The sequence below is a fragment of the Chroicocephalus ridibundus genome, chromosome 13 (assembly GCF_963924245.1).
Source record: "Chroicocephalus ridibundus chromosome 13, bChrRid1.1, whole genome shotgun sequence".
Classification (NCBI taxonomy): Eukaryota; Metazoa; Chordata; class Aves; order Charadriiformes; family Laridae; genus Chroicocephalus; species Chroicocephalus ridibundus.
In genome coordinates this window covers 1,408,108-1,425,156 of record NC_086296.1, presented here as the reverse complement: position 1 = coordinate 1,425,156, position 17,049 = coordinate 1,408,108, and the positions used below count along the sequence as shown (strand labels likewise).

The following is a 17,049-nucleotide window of genomic DNA, read 5'->3' as shown; positions in this document are numbered from 1 at the left end:
GGAAAGGGGGGGGGACAGACCCAAAAAAACCAACCAACCAACCAAAAACACCCCAACCCCAAAAAAACAAACCTCCCCAAGAAACATCAGTCTGGCCTTGCGTTAGTGTGCGCGTACCTATCCCTGGACAGGAGCAACGCTTCGTAGGGTGGGAACCCTCACGTCTGTTTTTCAGTACGATCTAATCTGGTACTTAATAAGGGCAATGCTTGAAATTGAGGTAGTCCCACTCCGTTCATTAACCATTGGGGGGGTTAGGTTTATGCTCACCTTTATTTTTATTTTATTTTTTTTTTACTTTGATCAGTTAAATCAAGGTCGTTAGCACAACGTACAAATAAAGGTTGTTATGCTCTACGTTGTTGCGCTTGCTCTGGACTTCTTTGAGGCAGCGTTGAGAACCTGTGTTCGTTACCAGTGTAACCAGAAGGCTCTACTGGACGGTGCCAGACACAACCTCAGCATATTTGTCGTGCAAAGAAAGTGGCAGCACGAGATGCTTTCTCTGACGGGGTAAATAACACAGGTCATGGGTTTTTTAAGAGCCAAAGAGACCACAGATGTTTCCCAAATGTATGCTCTCTTTGCTGGGTAGCTTAGGTGGGGATTAGTCAACCTAATGCCGTTTAGTATGCATTTTTGGATTCTTCAAAAGAAAATTGTCATTTATTTTTGCTAAATTATATGAATCTTTAGCTTGTGGCAGAGTCATGCCCCTGAATTTCCTCCTCTTGAACTGAAGCATAGCAAAAGCTGTAAAAGTGAGTGCTAATGCTCCTGTATGCTGCTGTTCCTCTTTTTTTTCCTGTTGTTTCAAAACTGTAATTTATAGAGGTTATTCTCTTCAATAGTGTATTAAGTAAACAACCTTAATCCAGAAGCACTGGCCGTTTTTGCTGTGCTTTTTCCCACATCTTTGAAGATGCCTGTAGCAGTGAGGCGGGAAGAAGGCATAATGGAATTTAATATTTGACGTATCTTAAATAGAGAACATCTGCCTTCTCAAAATGAGATATTTCTGAGTAATTTTCCCCAAACTGTTACTCTCTTAGTACTCTACTAAAGTCCCTACATAACATTCAGTGCACAAAAGATGTAGCAGATAATGCTTCATTTCAACTTTATAATCTCTCTGGCAGCCAAATACCTATCGTGCTGGAACAGTGAAAGTCACCTTGGGAGAGAGTGCGGCTTCTCGCCTGCCGGCTGGCACGCTGCCGGCTGTTCCAGGGACCCTCGTAAGGGGCTCAGGAGAACCCAGCAAAGCAAATTAGATGTGCGCGTGCTTGTGTTAATGTTTGCTCTTTTATTTCTTCAGGCACCTTTTATTTTTGTCTTCGAAATGCTAAAAGATTGAAGAGATTTAGGTCACTCTTATTAATTGAAAATGACCTTTTATGATAACAAACTGTGAAATCAATCTGCGTACAAAGTTGTTCGTTTCCAGCCCATCCATTTGCCTTGTGCTTTCTGACACCCGGCGAGGCCAGCCCTTTCCCAGCCGTGATTAACTGCTGCTCCGCGTCCCCCGCCACCCGTGGGAACGCGCTTGTGGCTGAAGCTCCCGGGTTGCGGCGGTGCCGGGTACCCCGCGATGCAGTTCCTCCAGACTTTGCCCAGAATTCGAGGGAGTTAGGTGATGGAGCAGGAGTGGATTTCAGCCGAAGCTGCGGGCCCTTTGAAAGTGTGAAACACCAAGCCTAAAACTGAGGGGGAGAAATTTGAGCTGTTGTTTGGAAAACCTACAGGGCGAGTTCTTACACAGCGTTTAATGGAAAGGTAATAGCCTCGGCCTGTTGGGGCTGATTAACTCTTACAGTCCGTAGTTCAAAAACAAGCTCTCAGAAACGTCAGAATGCTTCTAGCCTTGTGCATTCCTTCTCATCTGTTTTGTGTCTTATGGCATAGTTTCAACAAAATTTTTAGTCCTATCAGCTTGCTATAATGTACTTAATTTATGTAAAAAAAAAAAAAGGGCAAAACGAACCCAAACTCAATAACAAAATGGAAGGCAAAATTACAGGTGCTGGTCAAGATGCCTGCATTTGACCGTGATAACCCACTTCGACTGAAATCTCAGTACTGGCTTTCCTGCCCTGAGTCCCGTGCGCTTTGGGGGTTCTGCTTGTGCCGTCTGCACGTGCCCAGTACACCCAGTCCTTGGATGTTTTCATGGTTGTTCTCACATCCCTCAGGACAAACAGAAGAGTGAGGGACAGAAGAATACAGAAGCTGCTTCGAATGCTGGGAATATTTCCTTGGTGGTCTGTTCACAAATGTATTTCCAGGACAGAGTTAGTGAAAACATTGCCATGAGGCCTGTAGGGGTACTGTTTAACAAAATAATTGCTGTCTGGGGGTGAGAACAACGGTAAGGTAGTAAACCTGAAATGCAGCTGGGGGGAACGGCAATGAAAGCACCAACTTGCGGTCTCATAGGATTTTGGTTGTGGAGAGCCTGGATAAGTTGGTAAATTGGAAGTTTTTCTTTCACTTTTTTTCTTTTTTTTTTTTTTTTTTTTTTTTTTTGCTGTGGTTGAAACCTTAGTATATTTTAAAGGGAATAAAGAATTGCAAGTACGTTTTGAGCATACTCAGGCAAACCCTTCCCAGGGAAGTGATCTGAAGCTTTCGTCTGGTACTCTGAGATGGTAGCTTTGAAACAACGGAGCACCCTCGATTCGTAATCAGGCGAAAAAACCTCTTTAAACAGGTCGTCTTCAGAGGTGGAGAGTAAACAGGAAGTCACGTTACACCTTCTCAAAGTAACTCGTATCTCTGAGTTTTTCGTTAGAGCGTATTCTGTAGCGAGGAGTTCATGCTAAGACATCTTTCTGGAGATGGGGTGCATTGGGAGGATCAGGTGTCTCGGATAAGAGAGTGGGCTGGGACCACCCTTCGGAATAGCTTCGCTCTCCCTGGCTAATGCATCAGTATTAAGGAAACCACAAATACGTTGGGGGAGAAGATTACTGTGCTGTCAGCTGCTCAAGGCTGCCGGCGTTCTTTTAAGAGATATAAATGAAACATTCCCTTGAGCTGGGTTTCCTGAAATGAAATAAAGATGTTTGGTTTGTTGGGTTGGGGTGGTTTTTGTTTGTGGTTTGTTTTTTTTTTTTTTGCGTGGAAACCTAATAAATGGACCTTCCTCTGTGTGCTGGCTAATTGCTTCCAAAAAGCTTCCCTTTATTGTCCTGTAGGCAACAAAGTCTATTTATCCCATGATAAATCTCCTATCTCGGTGCCTGCCCCTGATAAACGAGGCATGAGCGCAAATACTCCCTCTCTCTCAAAATACAAAAAGGCTCGGTTTGATTCCCCCACCATAACACCTTTAGCATTCTTGAATGCTTTTATGCTGTGAGAAACGTGTACTTTTATGCTTGGGTGAAATGTTCCTTTTTATGCATCTGACAGAGGGGGTTTTGATTGTCCTGATCCTTTCCACTCGTGAACAGGGGCAGCGTTCAGGAAACGAGGGAGGTGAAGCTCTGCTGACGGTGTAAACTTGTTCTTCGTGTGCTGCCCGCTGCTAAGTGCGTCTCTGACTAGCTGCAGCCATTGAAAACTTGTCTATGCTAGGCTCGAAGACAGAAAACAAGGCAAATAGGGGAAAAAATTGCAAATTAATCTCCTGCACTCTCCGTTGGTCATATACAAAAAAAAAAACCACCAACCCAAACTAACTCTGTAAATACTCTGTAGTGTACCAGAGCATGGTGAAGAACTCATTAAGTGTAACTGGTAAGTCAAAAATTGTCTAGTACATGTACTGAATAGTTGTACACAGTTGTCCTTGCCATAACATTTCTGTGCTATGTTCCCTCAGCCTCTTTGACAATAACAGTAATTCTCAAGAAAAAAACAAAACAAAAAAAAAAAAAAAAAAAACAAACCAAAAACTGTTGCGGAATGAGCAGGAGCCCAGAACTGGCAGTAGGAACAGGGGAAGACTGGTGGCAGCGATGCCTCCGCTGCAGAGCCTTTGTCCAAGGATCCCGCAGGTTAAAGCTTGTTCCTTCTGTGCCATTGCTGCAGCCAGCCGTGGTTTATTAGGTATCTTGCACTGTCTGATCTTGACGACTTTACAAAAAATCGCACAACAAACTATGCGTGCATGGCAACATATGTCTTGAAACGCGAAGTTCGGAGTTTAGATTTAAAATACTGGCTCCTGTTGAACAGTGTTGAAAGAAAGGGCTTTGTGAGGTTGTGCGAGTGCTGCTCTTGGCATCCAGAAAGCCGCCCCTTTGTTCCTTCCTGGGCAAAAATATCAATTTCTGAGTCATCAGATTGTTGAAATGCTACCTTCCTTCTTGCTGTTTCCATTACTGGTTCCCAAATTAAAGAATGCAAAAAAAAACCCAAAACAAACAAACAAAAAAACCAACCAACTACTTTGCATCCAGTTTTGTCATTGCTTTGCCTGAGAAATGTTGCTTTTTCTACTCTTAGAAGATGGCTTATGAACATATTACTTTGACTAAAATGCCTTGTTCAGACTCAGTAGGGGAATACTGAGCTGTGTTGCCTTTACAAAGAGCTACTGTCAGCTCCGCCGGCTCTTTTTCTCTAAATGCTGCCCGGTTTCGTAAACGCCATGACAGCAGTCATGCTGGTAGCTGGCTGGGAAGGAGAAGTACCGTGCACAGGTCATAAGCAAAACCAGCTGTGGGATTCTATGTCATGAAATAAATGTTTTGTTTCTAGTTCCCTTTCTTTTAGTTATTAAAATGTGTACGTCTAAAAAAAAAAAAAAATGGGAAAAAAGATTTGGAGGCGTGGAAGCTAGCATCCTTCCTGGTGTTTACTTGCGAAGGGGAATCCCTTTGGGTTGAAGAGGGAAATTCTTTCCGCTCCGGCCCAGGTTAGATGCTAAGGCTGTGCTGGTACCTGGCTGTGCTTTATTCAGCATCGTGATGCTGTTTGATTCCACTGATGGTGGAGAGCTGTTTGTGCTGCTTGCAGTCTTGCAGGATTTCATTACTTCATTAGCCTGAAGTATCATTTGCTCACAGATGTCTCTAGGAAAAGAAATGCTGTTTGGGTGAATTTTTTTCTGTTTGGGGTTTCTGTGTGAAAACATCTGGCTAGAGGACGTGTCTGGAGCCCCTTCAGCAGATGTACTCTAATTATTTTGTTTTAGTAGCAGCTTGGCTAATCTGGTGCCAATCTAAATGTTTAAAGCAGAGGCCATAGGTCAAAATATCCATTTGGACTTCAGAGCCTCTGGACAATCCAGGAATACATCTTACCGTTATGGTTTCTCTTGACGTACACATTTCATTCTGCGGCTTACATGAAGAAAAGTGTCGCTTACTGATGCTTATTTACCTCCATAATACATGAGAAACCAAAAGTTCTCCATAATACTCGAGAAACCGAAAAATAAAGAAGTTTTTTTTTTTTCCTCGCAAAAACCAAACGATTTGTTTGTGTTCTCCCCTCCCTGTGTGTAAAGCGCTCTGGTGGGTCGATTCTCCTTCCCATCGTTGTGGGTGTGGTGTTTTGTTGTTTGGTTGGGTTTTTCTACAAAGGGCTGAAAGTCAGCATTTACTCAGGTTAGGGTGACTTTTATAGGGTAGAGTAACTTTATTAGGGTTGGGGTAACCAAGGGTAGGTTTGACTTCTGTTGGACTTTGTACTCTTCCCAAAACAGCTTTTGCTGGTCCCTCTGGAAGACAGTACAGAAGTTGATGGATGCCAGATACCAACCGAAACAGAAGTCCCTTTGCTAGTTTGTAAATAGTGGCTTTTGTCTGGCACTGTCTTACGCAGATTGCCAGACCTTTCCTATGAAGGCAGAACGTTCTTGGGAACTCGTGAGGATTCTTTGTTCTTACCCTTCAGCAAGAAACCAAGGATACAAGAGCCCCCTGGACTCTTACCACTTCCAGTTTTTGTCAGTTACGTGAAATAGTCTAATTCTACCTATGTTGAAATGAAACGTGATTTTATAGGAAGAAAAAGATGTATTTGTATGCAGATTTTTCTGTAATGTTTTAAACAAGCTTGTCTAGCCCAGTATGTTTAGGGTGGTTGCGGTTGCAAAAGCTGTGTGGCGTTAGTATTCATCACTGCAAATTTGTTAGTCACCGAAATAAAGGAATGACACTATCTGTTGCCCATGTATGACGATGGTCAGATATAGGTGTATCTTAAAAGAGAAACAGTCATACTGTCTAAAAGCTAGAAGTCCAAAATTCTGTGTTTGAGATCATGGTTTCTTAAATATTACTGCCAAATTTGAGCTTCATGGAGTTACACGGTGGTACAAACTTGATCTAGATCAGGCAAGAGCATATAAGTGTATTTCTCTCAAACTAGAGAATGTGACATGGTGTTTATCCTAATTGTGGGATGACAGGCTGTGGCTCCTCAGCATCATACAGTCTGCTCTAGGAAAGGTGCCTCCTGAAAATGTTTTTGGCAAACCTGAAAGGGTGTGATGACTTTGCGCTACTTCCACGCACTGTCATATGGCTGCAGTGGTTTTGATTTGGTGGTAAGAGCCCCAGAGTGTGCTTAACTTTGGCTCTACAACCCGTCTTTTCAGCTTTCTATGGAACTATTTTCCTACTATTAAATCCTAAACCTTAATGAGTACACCGGTGCTTCCATTCAACGCCATGTCACTGTAGTATGCTTTGTGATGCTCTCTCCCCATTTTACTCTTCTAGCTCCCCGTATGTCTCATCACATTGTGCAGCAAGGAGAAAATTAACATATTTATTCACCATCTTCACAGGTTACCAAAATGGTCAAAACAGTCACCACCAGAACGGTGCGTCAGGTGCCACTTGGGCCTGATGGCCTGCCATCAATGGATGGCTCGTCTCCCATGGGCAGCTACACAGACTCAATAGACAGAAGGTACATGAAGAATGGGGAGCGGTACATCACACCACAAGCATCATCCACGTTAACCAGATCTTACAACAGCTACAACGACTCTTACCCTGAAAGCCACGAAGGCCAGTATCGCCCTTATGTTGGTCATGATGGTTATGGAGATCTATCCGATAACTACGGCAGCTTGTCTCGTGGTGTCAACTACCGTCCTCGCTATGCCTACATGCCAGGGAACACTTACCGGCCAGATGACGGTAGCTTCACTTTGCCAAGCAGAAGGGATAACTATGGTCCTGTTGCCCAGCCTCAGGTGCCAGTGGGTAGCAACGTTGACTTGAACCGCTCCCAGCCAGAACGCTTCCAGCCGGAGCCGTATGGACTGGAAGATGATAACCGCAGCCTTGGAGTAGACGATGAAGGATATGAACTGGATCCCGATTACTCCACTGTGAACCGGAGGACATCTGCAGGTGTGCCAGAGAGAGGAAGATCTCACAAAGGAAGGTAAAACCCATTTGTTTTTTTACAACGTTACGTGTAGCTGTTTTGCTTAGTTGAACGTGTACATTTGAACTCTTAATAGCCTGGTAAGTTCTGGAATTACTTGACAGAAAAACAGGTAGAACCCATAATTTCATTAGCCCATAATAACCACGAAACGCCCGTGAAATACAGAAGGGAGTGAGGATAGTGCTCAAGAACCCTTTCCCTGTGTTTATGGGCTGCTTAGTTTAGGTTGAATTTAGAAAGAAAGAGATGATCTCGTAGAGAGGAATAAGTTACTTATTTTCCTCCTCATAAAAAAGAGTTTTGACTGTGTTGTGTTGTCCCAGAGCCATCCCGCACTAGCAAGGTGAAGAGCGGGGTTTGTAATCTGTGTGCCTTCTGACAGGTCTGGTTCTGGGCGCGTCCGCCAAACACGAACCTCGACCGGCTGGTTGGGGGTGCCGAGGAGCTGAGAGCTGGCGGGGACGGGCTGCCTGGTTCGATGGAAGCTGTTTTGTGAGGTGTTTGACAGCCCCCGCTCCTGGGCCTGTGCTAACCACGCACGCTCCGTGACCAGGCGCTGCGGAACCTCACTGAAGCGCTTCAGCATGTTGCAAGAACAGATCGTTATTTTGTCCTGTGCCTACATGAAGGGGAGATAAGAGCATCTGTGTTACGCTTTACGTAACTAAAATGACCAGTCACAAATTACTACTGGTTCAGTCCCCTTTCTGAGGGCTGTGCTGGCTTATGCCATATTTTTCTGGTATTAGTTGTTTATGCTGGGCTCACAGCTGTCAGCTCTTGCATTTGGAGAAAAAAAAAAAATAGCTTGGGAAGAGAGTCTTATTACTTGGCTGATAGTTGTCTTCTGAGTATGAACCTGGAAAACCTGTGTAATTTGTTTTCCAAGCAGTGTGCAAACTTCGGTGTGTGCCTGCGCAAAGTCATATCCTCACAGTTCACGTTTTGGTGGGGATTTAGTTCTCGTTATTTTCCTTTTAATCTAGCGTAGTTTCCAGAGCTGTAAAGAGAGCCTGGGACCCCCCTGCGCCTGTGTGGGTGGGTGGTGGTTAGACTTCGTGCTCCCGACCGGCGGCTTCACTTCATCGGCAGCGGTGGTCGGTGGCGTTCGGGGAGGCCTCTTCGCTCTCCTGGCTTGGGGCGCCCCTACTTGTATCACCCCTGGTTTCTTTCATACTTTCACATCTCGCTTCCTTCGCGTTTCTGGAAGTTCATTTTAAAGTTAAATGGAATCAAGCATCTGCAAACTGTCATCTATGTTAATAAAATTAAAAAAATAAAAAAATAAAAAAAGAGAGGCTAAAATGGCTATCAAAGCATATCTCCCTGAACTCCGCTTAAGTCCCTTGTGACATCTTAGGTCTTGCGGGCTTACCAGCCAGAGGAACCCCGTCAGTGTTTTATGGGGCTGAAGGGAATAGCTGCGGGCAGTGGGTGCCAAAATGCTGATCAATCTGTCAGACTTCAGCTGGTGCTCCCCTGCGTCTGAGCACCTTCAGAGTTCTGGTTAAAAACAGTCAGGCAGCAGTGCTTTTAAATTTTTATTAACACTTTTCAAGCTCTATGCAGGATGAATAATTAAGTGTATTCTTAGAACCTGCCCATTTGCATTTTTAAAGTAGCTTGGGTTTTTTTAAGCATCGCTTTGATTTATTGTTCTTTGCAGTTTGAATAGGACCAATTCACAAATTTTGTTTTACGTTTCTTTTGTTGTGAGGTTTTTTCCATATTTAATATGATCAAGAGGCTTTGACAAGTAATTAGCCTGACTGTGGCAGCAAACTTTAGCTGGTGAGAACATAAGAAGATTGTATGAGAGCCTCTTCATAAGTAGTTACTTTTTGACATTTCAAAGAAATACTTGAACAATTCAGTAAAGCTGCGTGTCAGACATGCTACCGATCTGCAAGAAACTAAAGGCTACAAATGGTGCTTTGTACTAGATGAGGGTAATTACTACTTGATTACTCCCCTCTATTTTATTTTTTTTTTAATCAGTTATTCCTTGTAAAAATGATAAATGGTTGTGATAAATTGATGGCGCTTTTGATTTCAAAAAGTTTCTATGTGTAAAGTAGGTATAACAAAAACAGCGTTAGAAGCTTTGCTGCGTCACACCGACTTTCGGCTTGGCCATCTTCATGGTGTCATGAGCAGAGCTCTTCTGTTGGCTAACTCACTGGGGAACTTAAGTTACTCTCTCATTCCCTTCCCAGTAAGTGCTGCCCTCGTTTGTTAATAATAAGGCTCCTCGCTGCCCGTTGCTGGTTTTGCTGCTGCTCTCTCTGCGAGGGCTGAGTGGAGGTTTCTCATCTGAGTCTGTGGTAGAGTCTCAGCCCCTTCGTGATCCGGAGGCAACCGGCTGTGTCGGCGGGATCCTCCTCACGGGGAGCGCAAGTACCCGTCGTTCTTTCCATCCCCTGCCCGCTCTGTTTGATCGCAGAGGTAAATGCCTGTTGTGCTCTCCTCCTCCCAGCACCAGCCTCATTTTAAGCTACTTATATTTCATTTAAATTGGGGAAAAATGTGCCTCCTCACAAACGTCTGCAAATCCAGATACGGGCATAAAGGCGAATATTCCCTCTCTTGGCTCTTCAGTGCCTGTGGCTGGGTTTGTTTCTTATTTTCTTTTATACTTGATCTCTCCTTAAGATATATGATTTTCTGCAAGGATACCTGTCACTTAGTGGTCTCTTCCTCGGCATGTGCTCTGCTTTGGTTTCAGTCGGATTCCATAATAAATGGGGGTGAGAGAAGGGCGTTCGGGGTAGATAACACTGATTTAGTACTACTCAAATTTACTTGTGAAGGTATTTACACATCTGTGGCTCTATGCCCTTTTTTTCTTCGTTGGGTAGGTTGCTTTTATTAAATGAGGAGTCTATAAAAATATATAGTCGTATGATGTTGCTAGGTGTTCTACATGCAGTCCTTTCCAAAAGAGAAGCAGGAAGTACTGGATACTTTTCATTTGCAAAAAACACCCCTACTATTATTTGATTTATTTTTTTAATATCATTAAATACAAGTTAACGCAAATGAGCAGGGGAAAAAAAAAAGGCAAGTCCTAATTAATCTTATTTTTTTAAATTATTCTCTGTTGAACTTCTTGTCTCTTGCCTTTATGGTAATTTCTTTCCAGAGTGGATCACACAGTTTGCACGTGTAGTAGCATTCATGGGACTTCTTTATCCCTAAAAACTCTGGAGCAGCTGTTGCCACTGTTACTATTCCAGACTAGACAGGACTTGAATTTTTAATGTTGACTAAATCAAAACCAAAAGTTTTCTGCTGATAATTTTTTTATGGCAGAAGCCTAATCTAAGAGACTGAGGCTATATCTGGTGATCATTTCATGGTCCAAATTATTATTGCCAGGAAACGAACTGGATTTTAGATTAAGTATCTGTAACACTGGCTCTCTCTTGCTTCTGTTATGTATGGACAGCGCGAGAACATTGACATTGCACGCGTGTTATTCATGTCCTGCTTCTGGTGTCTTTTTTCAATCTAGAATATAAAGGCTTTTATTTGTAGATAAACTTGCAGTCAGCACTCCTGGCGTAACCTCCCCCATTTCAGCTGTGGTCTCAGAGCAGCGCTCATGCTGAGGAGACACCTCTCGCCGTGGATCCGCCTCTTTGGTTTAATGACCAACCGTAAGTGTGATCCCAGGAGTAGGCAGCATTGGGATGTTGTCTGCTTCGGGGCAGGAGTGTATGGATGTGCCTGGACAGAACGGGGTAAAGCAAAGATTTGTTTTTTCCTGAGGCTCCCTTTCAGAGTGAATTTGATCCGAGTTTGCGGGTCTGGATGCAGGCAGCAGAAGGCCGACGTGTGGCAGGCTGCAGCCTGCGTCAGCTCATCCATTAGCAGCTTTGAGGTGGTTCCCGACGAGGTGGTTTCTGTGATTTAACCGTATGGCCGATAACTCAGACTTGTCTCAGCAGTGAATTTTTGAGTCCTCTTGTGTGTTCTCCTGTCAGGGAACAGAGGCCGGCAAAAGTAGGACCTCATTCTGCAAAGTCTTTAGATTTCCTCTCCAGTATTTGGCACAAAGTTTCCTACTGAAGCCCCCAGCCTTTCTGCTCTGCTATCCTAAGCAGACGCCAGCTGCAAACTGTGATGAACGTAAGACTTGTATAAATTGTTGAGGATTAAATGTGTAAATCCTTCACCTGTTTACTCAGCTGCGCCTGTGTTGAGGCCACAAGGAAGATGATAAATCCACAAGCTCTCTCCCAGTTTTTATCTATGCTAGAATGTGTTTTGATCAGTTCCCTGAGACAGGTGATTAGTGAGACCCACGGCATCCTGAGCACTCAGCTGCCTTGCTACAGACAGATGGAAGACAAGATGCTCGCAGTCAGCAGCTCTGGCACTCTACCAGCTCTCTTCAGTCCCCGGAGTAAGGAGCTCTTGGCCTCCCCAGCACAGATGACTGTATCTGCTGAAGCTCTCATTAGTTCCTCCTCCTGCGTCCAGGGCCTTGCCTTTCCAACCTAGCTGCTCCGCTGCTGGGAAAGTGAAAAATGGCGTTTGGCCCCTGCCAGTCCCACTCAGAAAGTTGATTTCTTTGCTCTCCTCCAACGCTGTTAAACAGTGGCAGAGCTGATGCTTAGAGCTTCCCTTCTGAAGTATTTCAGGACTCCTTTAATTATAGCGTGGGTTGTTTGGGGTTTTTTGTTTTGGTTTTTTACCTTCTCCAGACTCGATCACAGTATGATGATATTGGTGTGATCCCTGCCTCTGCTGAGCTTCCTTATACAGCTCTTAGGATCACTCCAGGATCTCAAAGTTTCTAGATGGTTATTCAAGGTCTTGAAGGGTCAAGTGTCCAGGTGTTATCTTTGCTGCCTGGTAAAGCCACTGGGTTTTGTTACTGGTGTATTAACCCGCGGCTCTCTGACTGTTGCCACTGTTTCATCCCGCAGAGGTATCTTGGATCTGACCCGTGTGAGCTTATTTCAGCCATAGTGTTTCTGGTGTTCATCCTTTCTCTGTCTTGAGAGACGCTGTCGTGTTTCAGAGGAGCTGTCTTTGTGTACTAAAGTGGGATGTTAGTGAAAAAATAGGATTGCAAGTCTAAGGAGATGTCCCAGCGGAATCAGGCTGAGATTGGCCGGAGCGCGGTTAGAAGCAAACAGCTCATGGAAGAGTGGGGCTGTATGAAACTGCCAACAGTTTAAAGTCACTTCTGGTTCAGGGTCTCATTTCTTGGGGATGCTTTGCTTCTGCTGCAGGGATGGGGCCAGCAGCGTCTCCTGTGGTCACCGCTTCCCCCCGGAGCGGTAGCTGGTGGGTTCCAAGCGCTGCTGCCCTCCCCACCACCTCCTGTGTGGCTCATCCTAAGCCATCCGCAGCTCTCCGTACCCACAGCACTCAGAACGCAGCCCCTTCCTGCAGCGGGACGCACTCGGGGTCTCTTGTCATGACAGTGTTGCAATTAAGTCCTAACTCTGAAGTTGCATTTTGGGCAAATGCGCAGGAACCAGGGAGCTTTGTGTAGCACAAGGGAACGGCACGAGGAAGACGGGCCCATCTGTGTGGTTCCGTTTGGAAGGCGTTGTGGAAATAATGCAAACAAACTGCATCCCAAGACAGTAATTATCTTTGTGTATTTGCATGGATGAGAAGGAGAGGGAAGCTTAATTGTGCAGGTGTAATTGAGGTGGTGTACCGTTACCTTGTGGGCAGCTCGTAGGACCGAGACGTGCTGAATTGCCAGTTACCAAGTCAAGCGAGCAACAGCTGTGCAGAGAGCAATTATTAACATTAATCTTCTGCTATTTTTCTTTTATGCAGTCAATAAGAATTTAACATGAGGATGAATCTGAGAAATGAGTTTTTGTTGTAGTTTTAATGCTGGTTGTCCCAAATTTGCTTATGTAAAACCAGAATTTTGTTTGAGGAGTAGTTGAGGAGTTTTGTTATTACTTCCACCCTGCGTATATGCACGAAAGTAAATCTCTTCAATGTTGTTACTTTCTTATTGGAATGACGGAAACAGCTTTGTTCTGTAACAGAAAATACGACGGCTGTCCAGACACTGTGAATTACTGTGTAGAGCAAGTACTGAATTATACATACACAAATAACCGCATCGATAAAAGGATTTCTTCAGATTCATTCTGAGTTTTGGATACTGGCCCATTTTTATCCTTTCATTTAGTTTATGATTTAGAACAGCAATTAAAGCAACTTAAAGTCAGTAGAGGCGCTTTTAACATTAAAAGCGTTAATTGTACGAGACTAAGTTCAGCCTCCACCTCCGGTGCTCTTCTCCCCAGAGGCTGGTTTAATTAGCAGTCCCTTTAGGATAACAGCAAGCTCCATTTTCTTTTGGAGTTCTAATGGCCTATACTTCCTTCAGCATGACATCAGAAATCGTTCACTAACATCAGTCAGTGCTTAAAATGAAAGGTTTTTTAAGAATCATTTTGTAGCAATTAAAACTACTTGCTTGACTGAGATAACTACAATACTGAGACAGTAGCTAACCTGTCCAGGAAGAAACAGTAAGGGAAAATGCTGCAGATGTTTAAAAAAAAAAATAAAAAAATCTATATATAAGAAGTCAGGTTATGTTAACGACTGTTAAGAGTAGTATTGGAGGGAAGGGAGGCTGAAGAAGAAAAATCTTCTTGACTTGAGGTTTAAAACAATGGGATTAACTGGAACTTTGATCCAGCTCCTCAGTGAGTGCCCTCAGGCCCCCACCCCCTTGGGCGAAGCCGGCCCGAGGACAGGCAGCAGAGCTGGAAGTGTTTGTGGGAGTTCCGAACAGTTAGGTGCAAGTTGCCCTGCACTTGAGCGAGCCTCAGGTTTCCTTTTGTACCTCTCCTAAGGACCAAGGTGTGTGTCACCTCCCAGGTGGAGCTCCCCGCACCAGCCACGCCTGTTCTGGAGGATGGAAGGTGTCCCTTTGAATCAGGAGCGAAGAGTATCACTGAATCTCAGAAGCAAATTCTGAATTGTAAATGCCTTTCCTTACAGCTCTCCTGCAGAAATGTTCTGTCTCTAGCAGCTAGTAGTAGGCAGTGATTGGAGGGGGGGATTTCTTTCTGAAGGTTAGAGATTATAGTTGCAGCAGTGGTTATTAAAGAAGAAGTATTTGTCAAATACCGATTTTTAATATATTTTTTTTAATTTTTAAACATACAGGCATTTGTAGTGTGAGAACCTGCTGTGCTAGAATATCTTTAACTGTGTCGATTGTAACTTTGCCCTTTGTGTGAACGAGGCCAGAAATACCTAAACAGGTGTGTTAGCTGGTTGTGACCGACCTTACTTTAGTTACACCCAGCGAGTTAGGGCACAAGATGGGTGACACTTACTCCAGTGCTGTAAATGGTCCTAAGAATGTCTTAACGTCCAGGTTAGTTGCTGGTCTGGGGAGGAAAGCTCAGAGTACGGGACTTGTTTTGGATGTCTAGCAGATTACGCTGGTGTTAAAAGTTGGACCCAGGTCTCTTGACCATCAGCCTCTTACCCGTATTCCGAGTGATTCTGTACAAGATAGTCTTTTGTTACGTGCTTGGATTCAGGACTTCAGTTTACCATCGTCTTTGACATTGTTATATATGTATCGATGAGTTCAGTATACTTATGTCAACGTCAACATGGAAACGTAGTGGAACTTCTCAGACTCGCTGAGAAGTGTCTGTGCTCTCTGCCCAGACCTTGAATGCCTTTAATTAAAGTTTTGGTTTGCTGCAGAAATAGCGGCATTAATGAAGCTCAGTGTTGCCTGCTAGATGTAATCCAGCTCTGTGGTAATTGTTTTGCTAAGTGACCAAAGTGAAAGCAATCCGTTTGATGACTTGCAGCTCATGTCATCGTTTCGTTGCTAGCCAAACAAATAGTGCACTGTAGTCCCAGCACTGCCGAGCACTCAGCTATGGTTCATTTGCAACTTACTACAAATAAATTATTTGACAGTGTAAATATGCTGCCCCTAATGGTGTTTGTGACAGTAAAAGGTTTGCTCATAGCTGAAATCTCCATACAGACTCCAGAGGTACAGTGTGTTTAAATGTGGGTTTTGTTTTGTTTTTTCCCTTTCTTTCTCTTGGGACTGTTGCTTCTTACAGGGGCTACGATGACCCCATCGAGACAGAGATGGTCGAAGAGAGGATACCTTACCTTCATGGTGGCTACGCAGCACCGCTGGCACAGCCGGAGAGAGGAAGCATGGCTAGTATTGACCGGCTGGGGAAGCGCTCCCCCTCTATTGACAGCATCCGTAAAGACCCCAGGTGGAGGGACCCTGACCTCCCTGAAGTAATCGCCATGCTCAGCCACCCCATTGACCCGGTCAAGTCCAACGCCGCGGCCTACTTGCAGCACTTGTGCTATGAGAATGACAAAATCAAAAAGGACGTGAGGCACCTTAAAGGGATACCTATCTTGGTGGGTCTGCTTGATCATCCAAAGCCGGAGGTCCATCGTAAAGCCTGTGGGGCGCTCAGAAACATCTCCTATGGGAAGGATAATGAAAACAAGGTGGCTATAAAGAACTGTGATGGGATCCCTGCCTTGATCAGACTACTGCGAAAAACAAATGACATGGAAGTCAGAGAGCTAATTACAGGTCAGTGTCTGTAGTTTCTTTGATGAATTATTCTTTAGAGGAGTCCTTTCAGCTTCAGGAACAAGAATTTCTGGAGATTAGAGCACTGAAGGAGAGCGTAGATCGCTGGCTCCAGCTGTTTCTTTGGCAGCGCCACATTCAGGGTGTGAGAGGGCCTAAGGCAAACGTGCCCTTCAGGAGGAAATCGCGATCATCTGTGTCTGTAGCACACTCGGCTTTCCCTGGCTGCTGAGATGGGTGATGCTGCTTGGATGTAGCACGCGACTGCATGTGGTTGAGTTACTGAAGCTTAGATGAGTTACAGCAACTTCATTGACAAGTAATTTGTAGCGCGCTTGCCCTCAGCGTGTTATAATCGTAAGGTAAAATATGCTAATCGAAAACTTCCCTTGTTAATCTCTTCTAAAACAATCCTGCTGCCATGTCCCCACTGCTTCATACCAGTGGAACAGTCAGTCTCCTCAGGAACGCTTCCAGTGCTGGGGACTCTGAGGCTGTGTATAAGGTTGCAGCGCTTCTGGGCTGGAAAACGCCGATTTTAAGGAGTGTAGAGCCTGCTGTTGAGACGCTCTGGACACAGGCTTTGCTTGTTGCAATAATCGGAAAAGGGAGGATCACGTTTCAAAGTTACTGAGATGATGCACGCTTTGCAGGGAGTTTTCAATCACTTATAACTCCATTATTCAACCTGGTTTTTATTTGAGCTTAGTCTTGGACATTGTCCAAAAAGAGTAATAAAGTATATGCCAAGTTTCAAAGTTCAGCCATTAAGTGGAAGAGGGTGGAAAAGTATGTCAGCTCTTAAACTAAGGAGAAATATATTGTTCTTCAGTCTCCCATAACTCCTGAGGAGTGAAATGGATTTCCCTTTCTCTTCTCAGAAGCAGCAGGGGATGTCTGGATGGAGACCAGGGCAGTTGCATTGAATTTCAGTGCCAGAACAGATTTTTTTCAGAGTTTTTTAAGTGCGAAAATGGGTCCAGGGCTGAAACTGTTTAGCTGCCTTATCGGTGTTGGGTTCTCCAGGCAGCCCCTATTGCAAACATGGATTAAGCCATTAGAAGTAAACATCATTCTGTAATCGCCTCAAAAAA

General features: G+C 44.3%; 1 protein-coding gene across 10 annotated transcripts in view; it reads left to right on the top strand.

Annotated features, from left to right (window-relative positions):
* Positions 1-17,049, top strand: part of ARVCF (ARVCF delta catenin family member) — a 273,582-nt gene that overhangs the window by 180,858 nt on the left and 75,675 nt on the right. For all 10 annotated transcript variants that reach the window (XM_063350849.1, XM_063350852.1, XM_063350850.1 and 7 more), the window contains 2 exons: positions 6,749-7,356; positions 15,456-15,955. In XM_063350849.1, the coding sequence (XP_063206919.1) occupies positions 6,749-7,356; positions 15,456-15,955 (1,108 nt within the window). The remainder of the gene's footprint in view (positions 1-6,748; positions 7,357-15,455; positions 15,956-17,049) is intronic.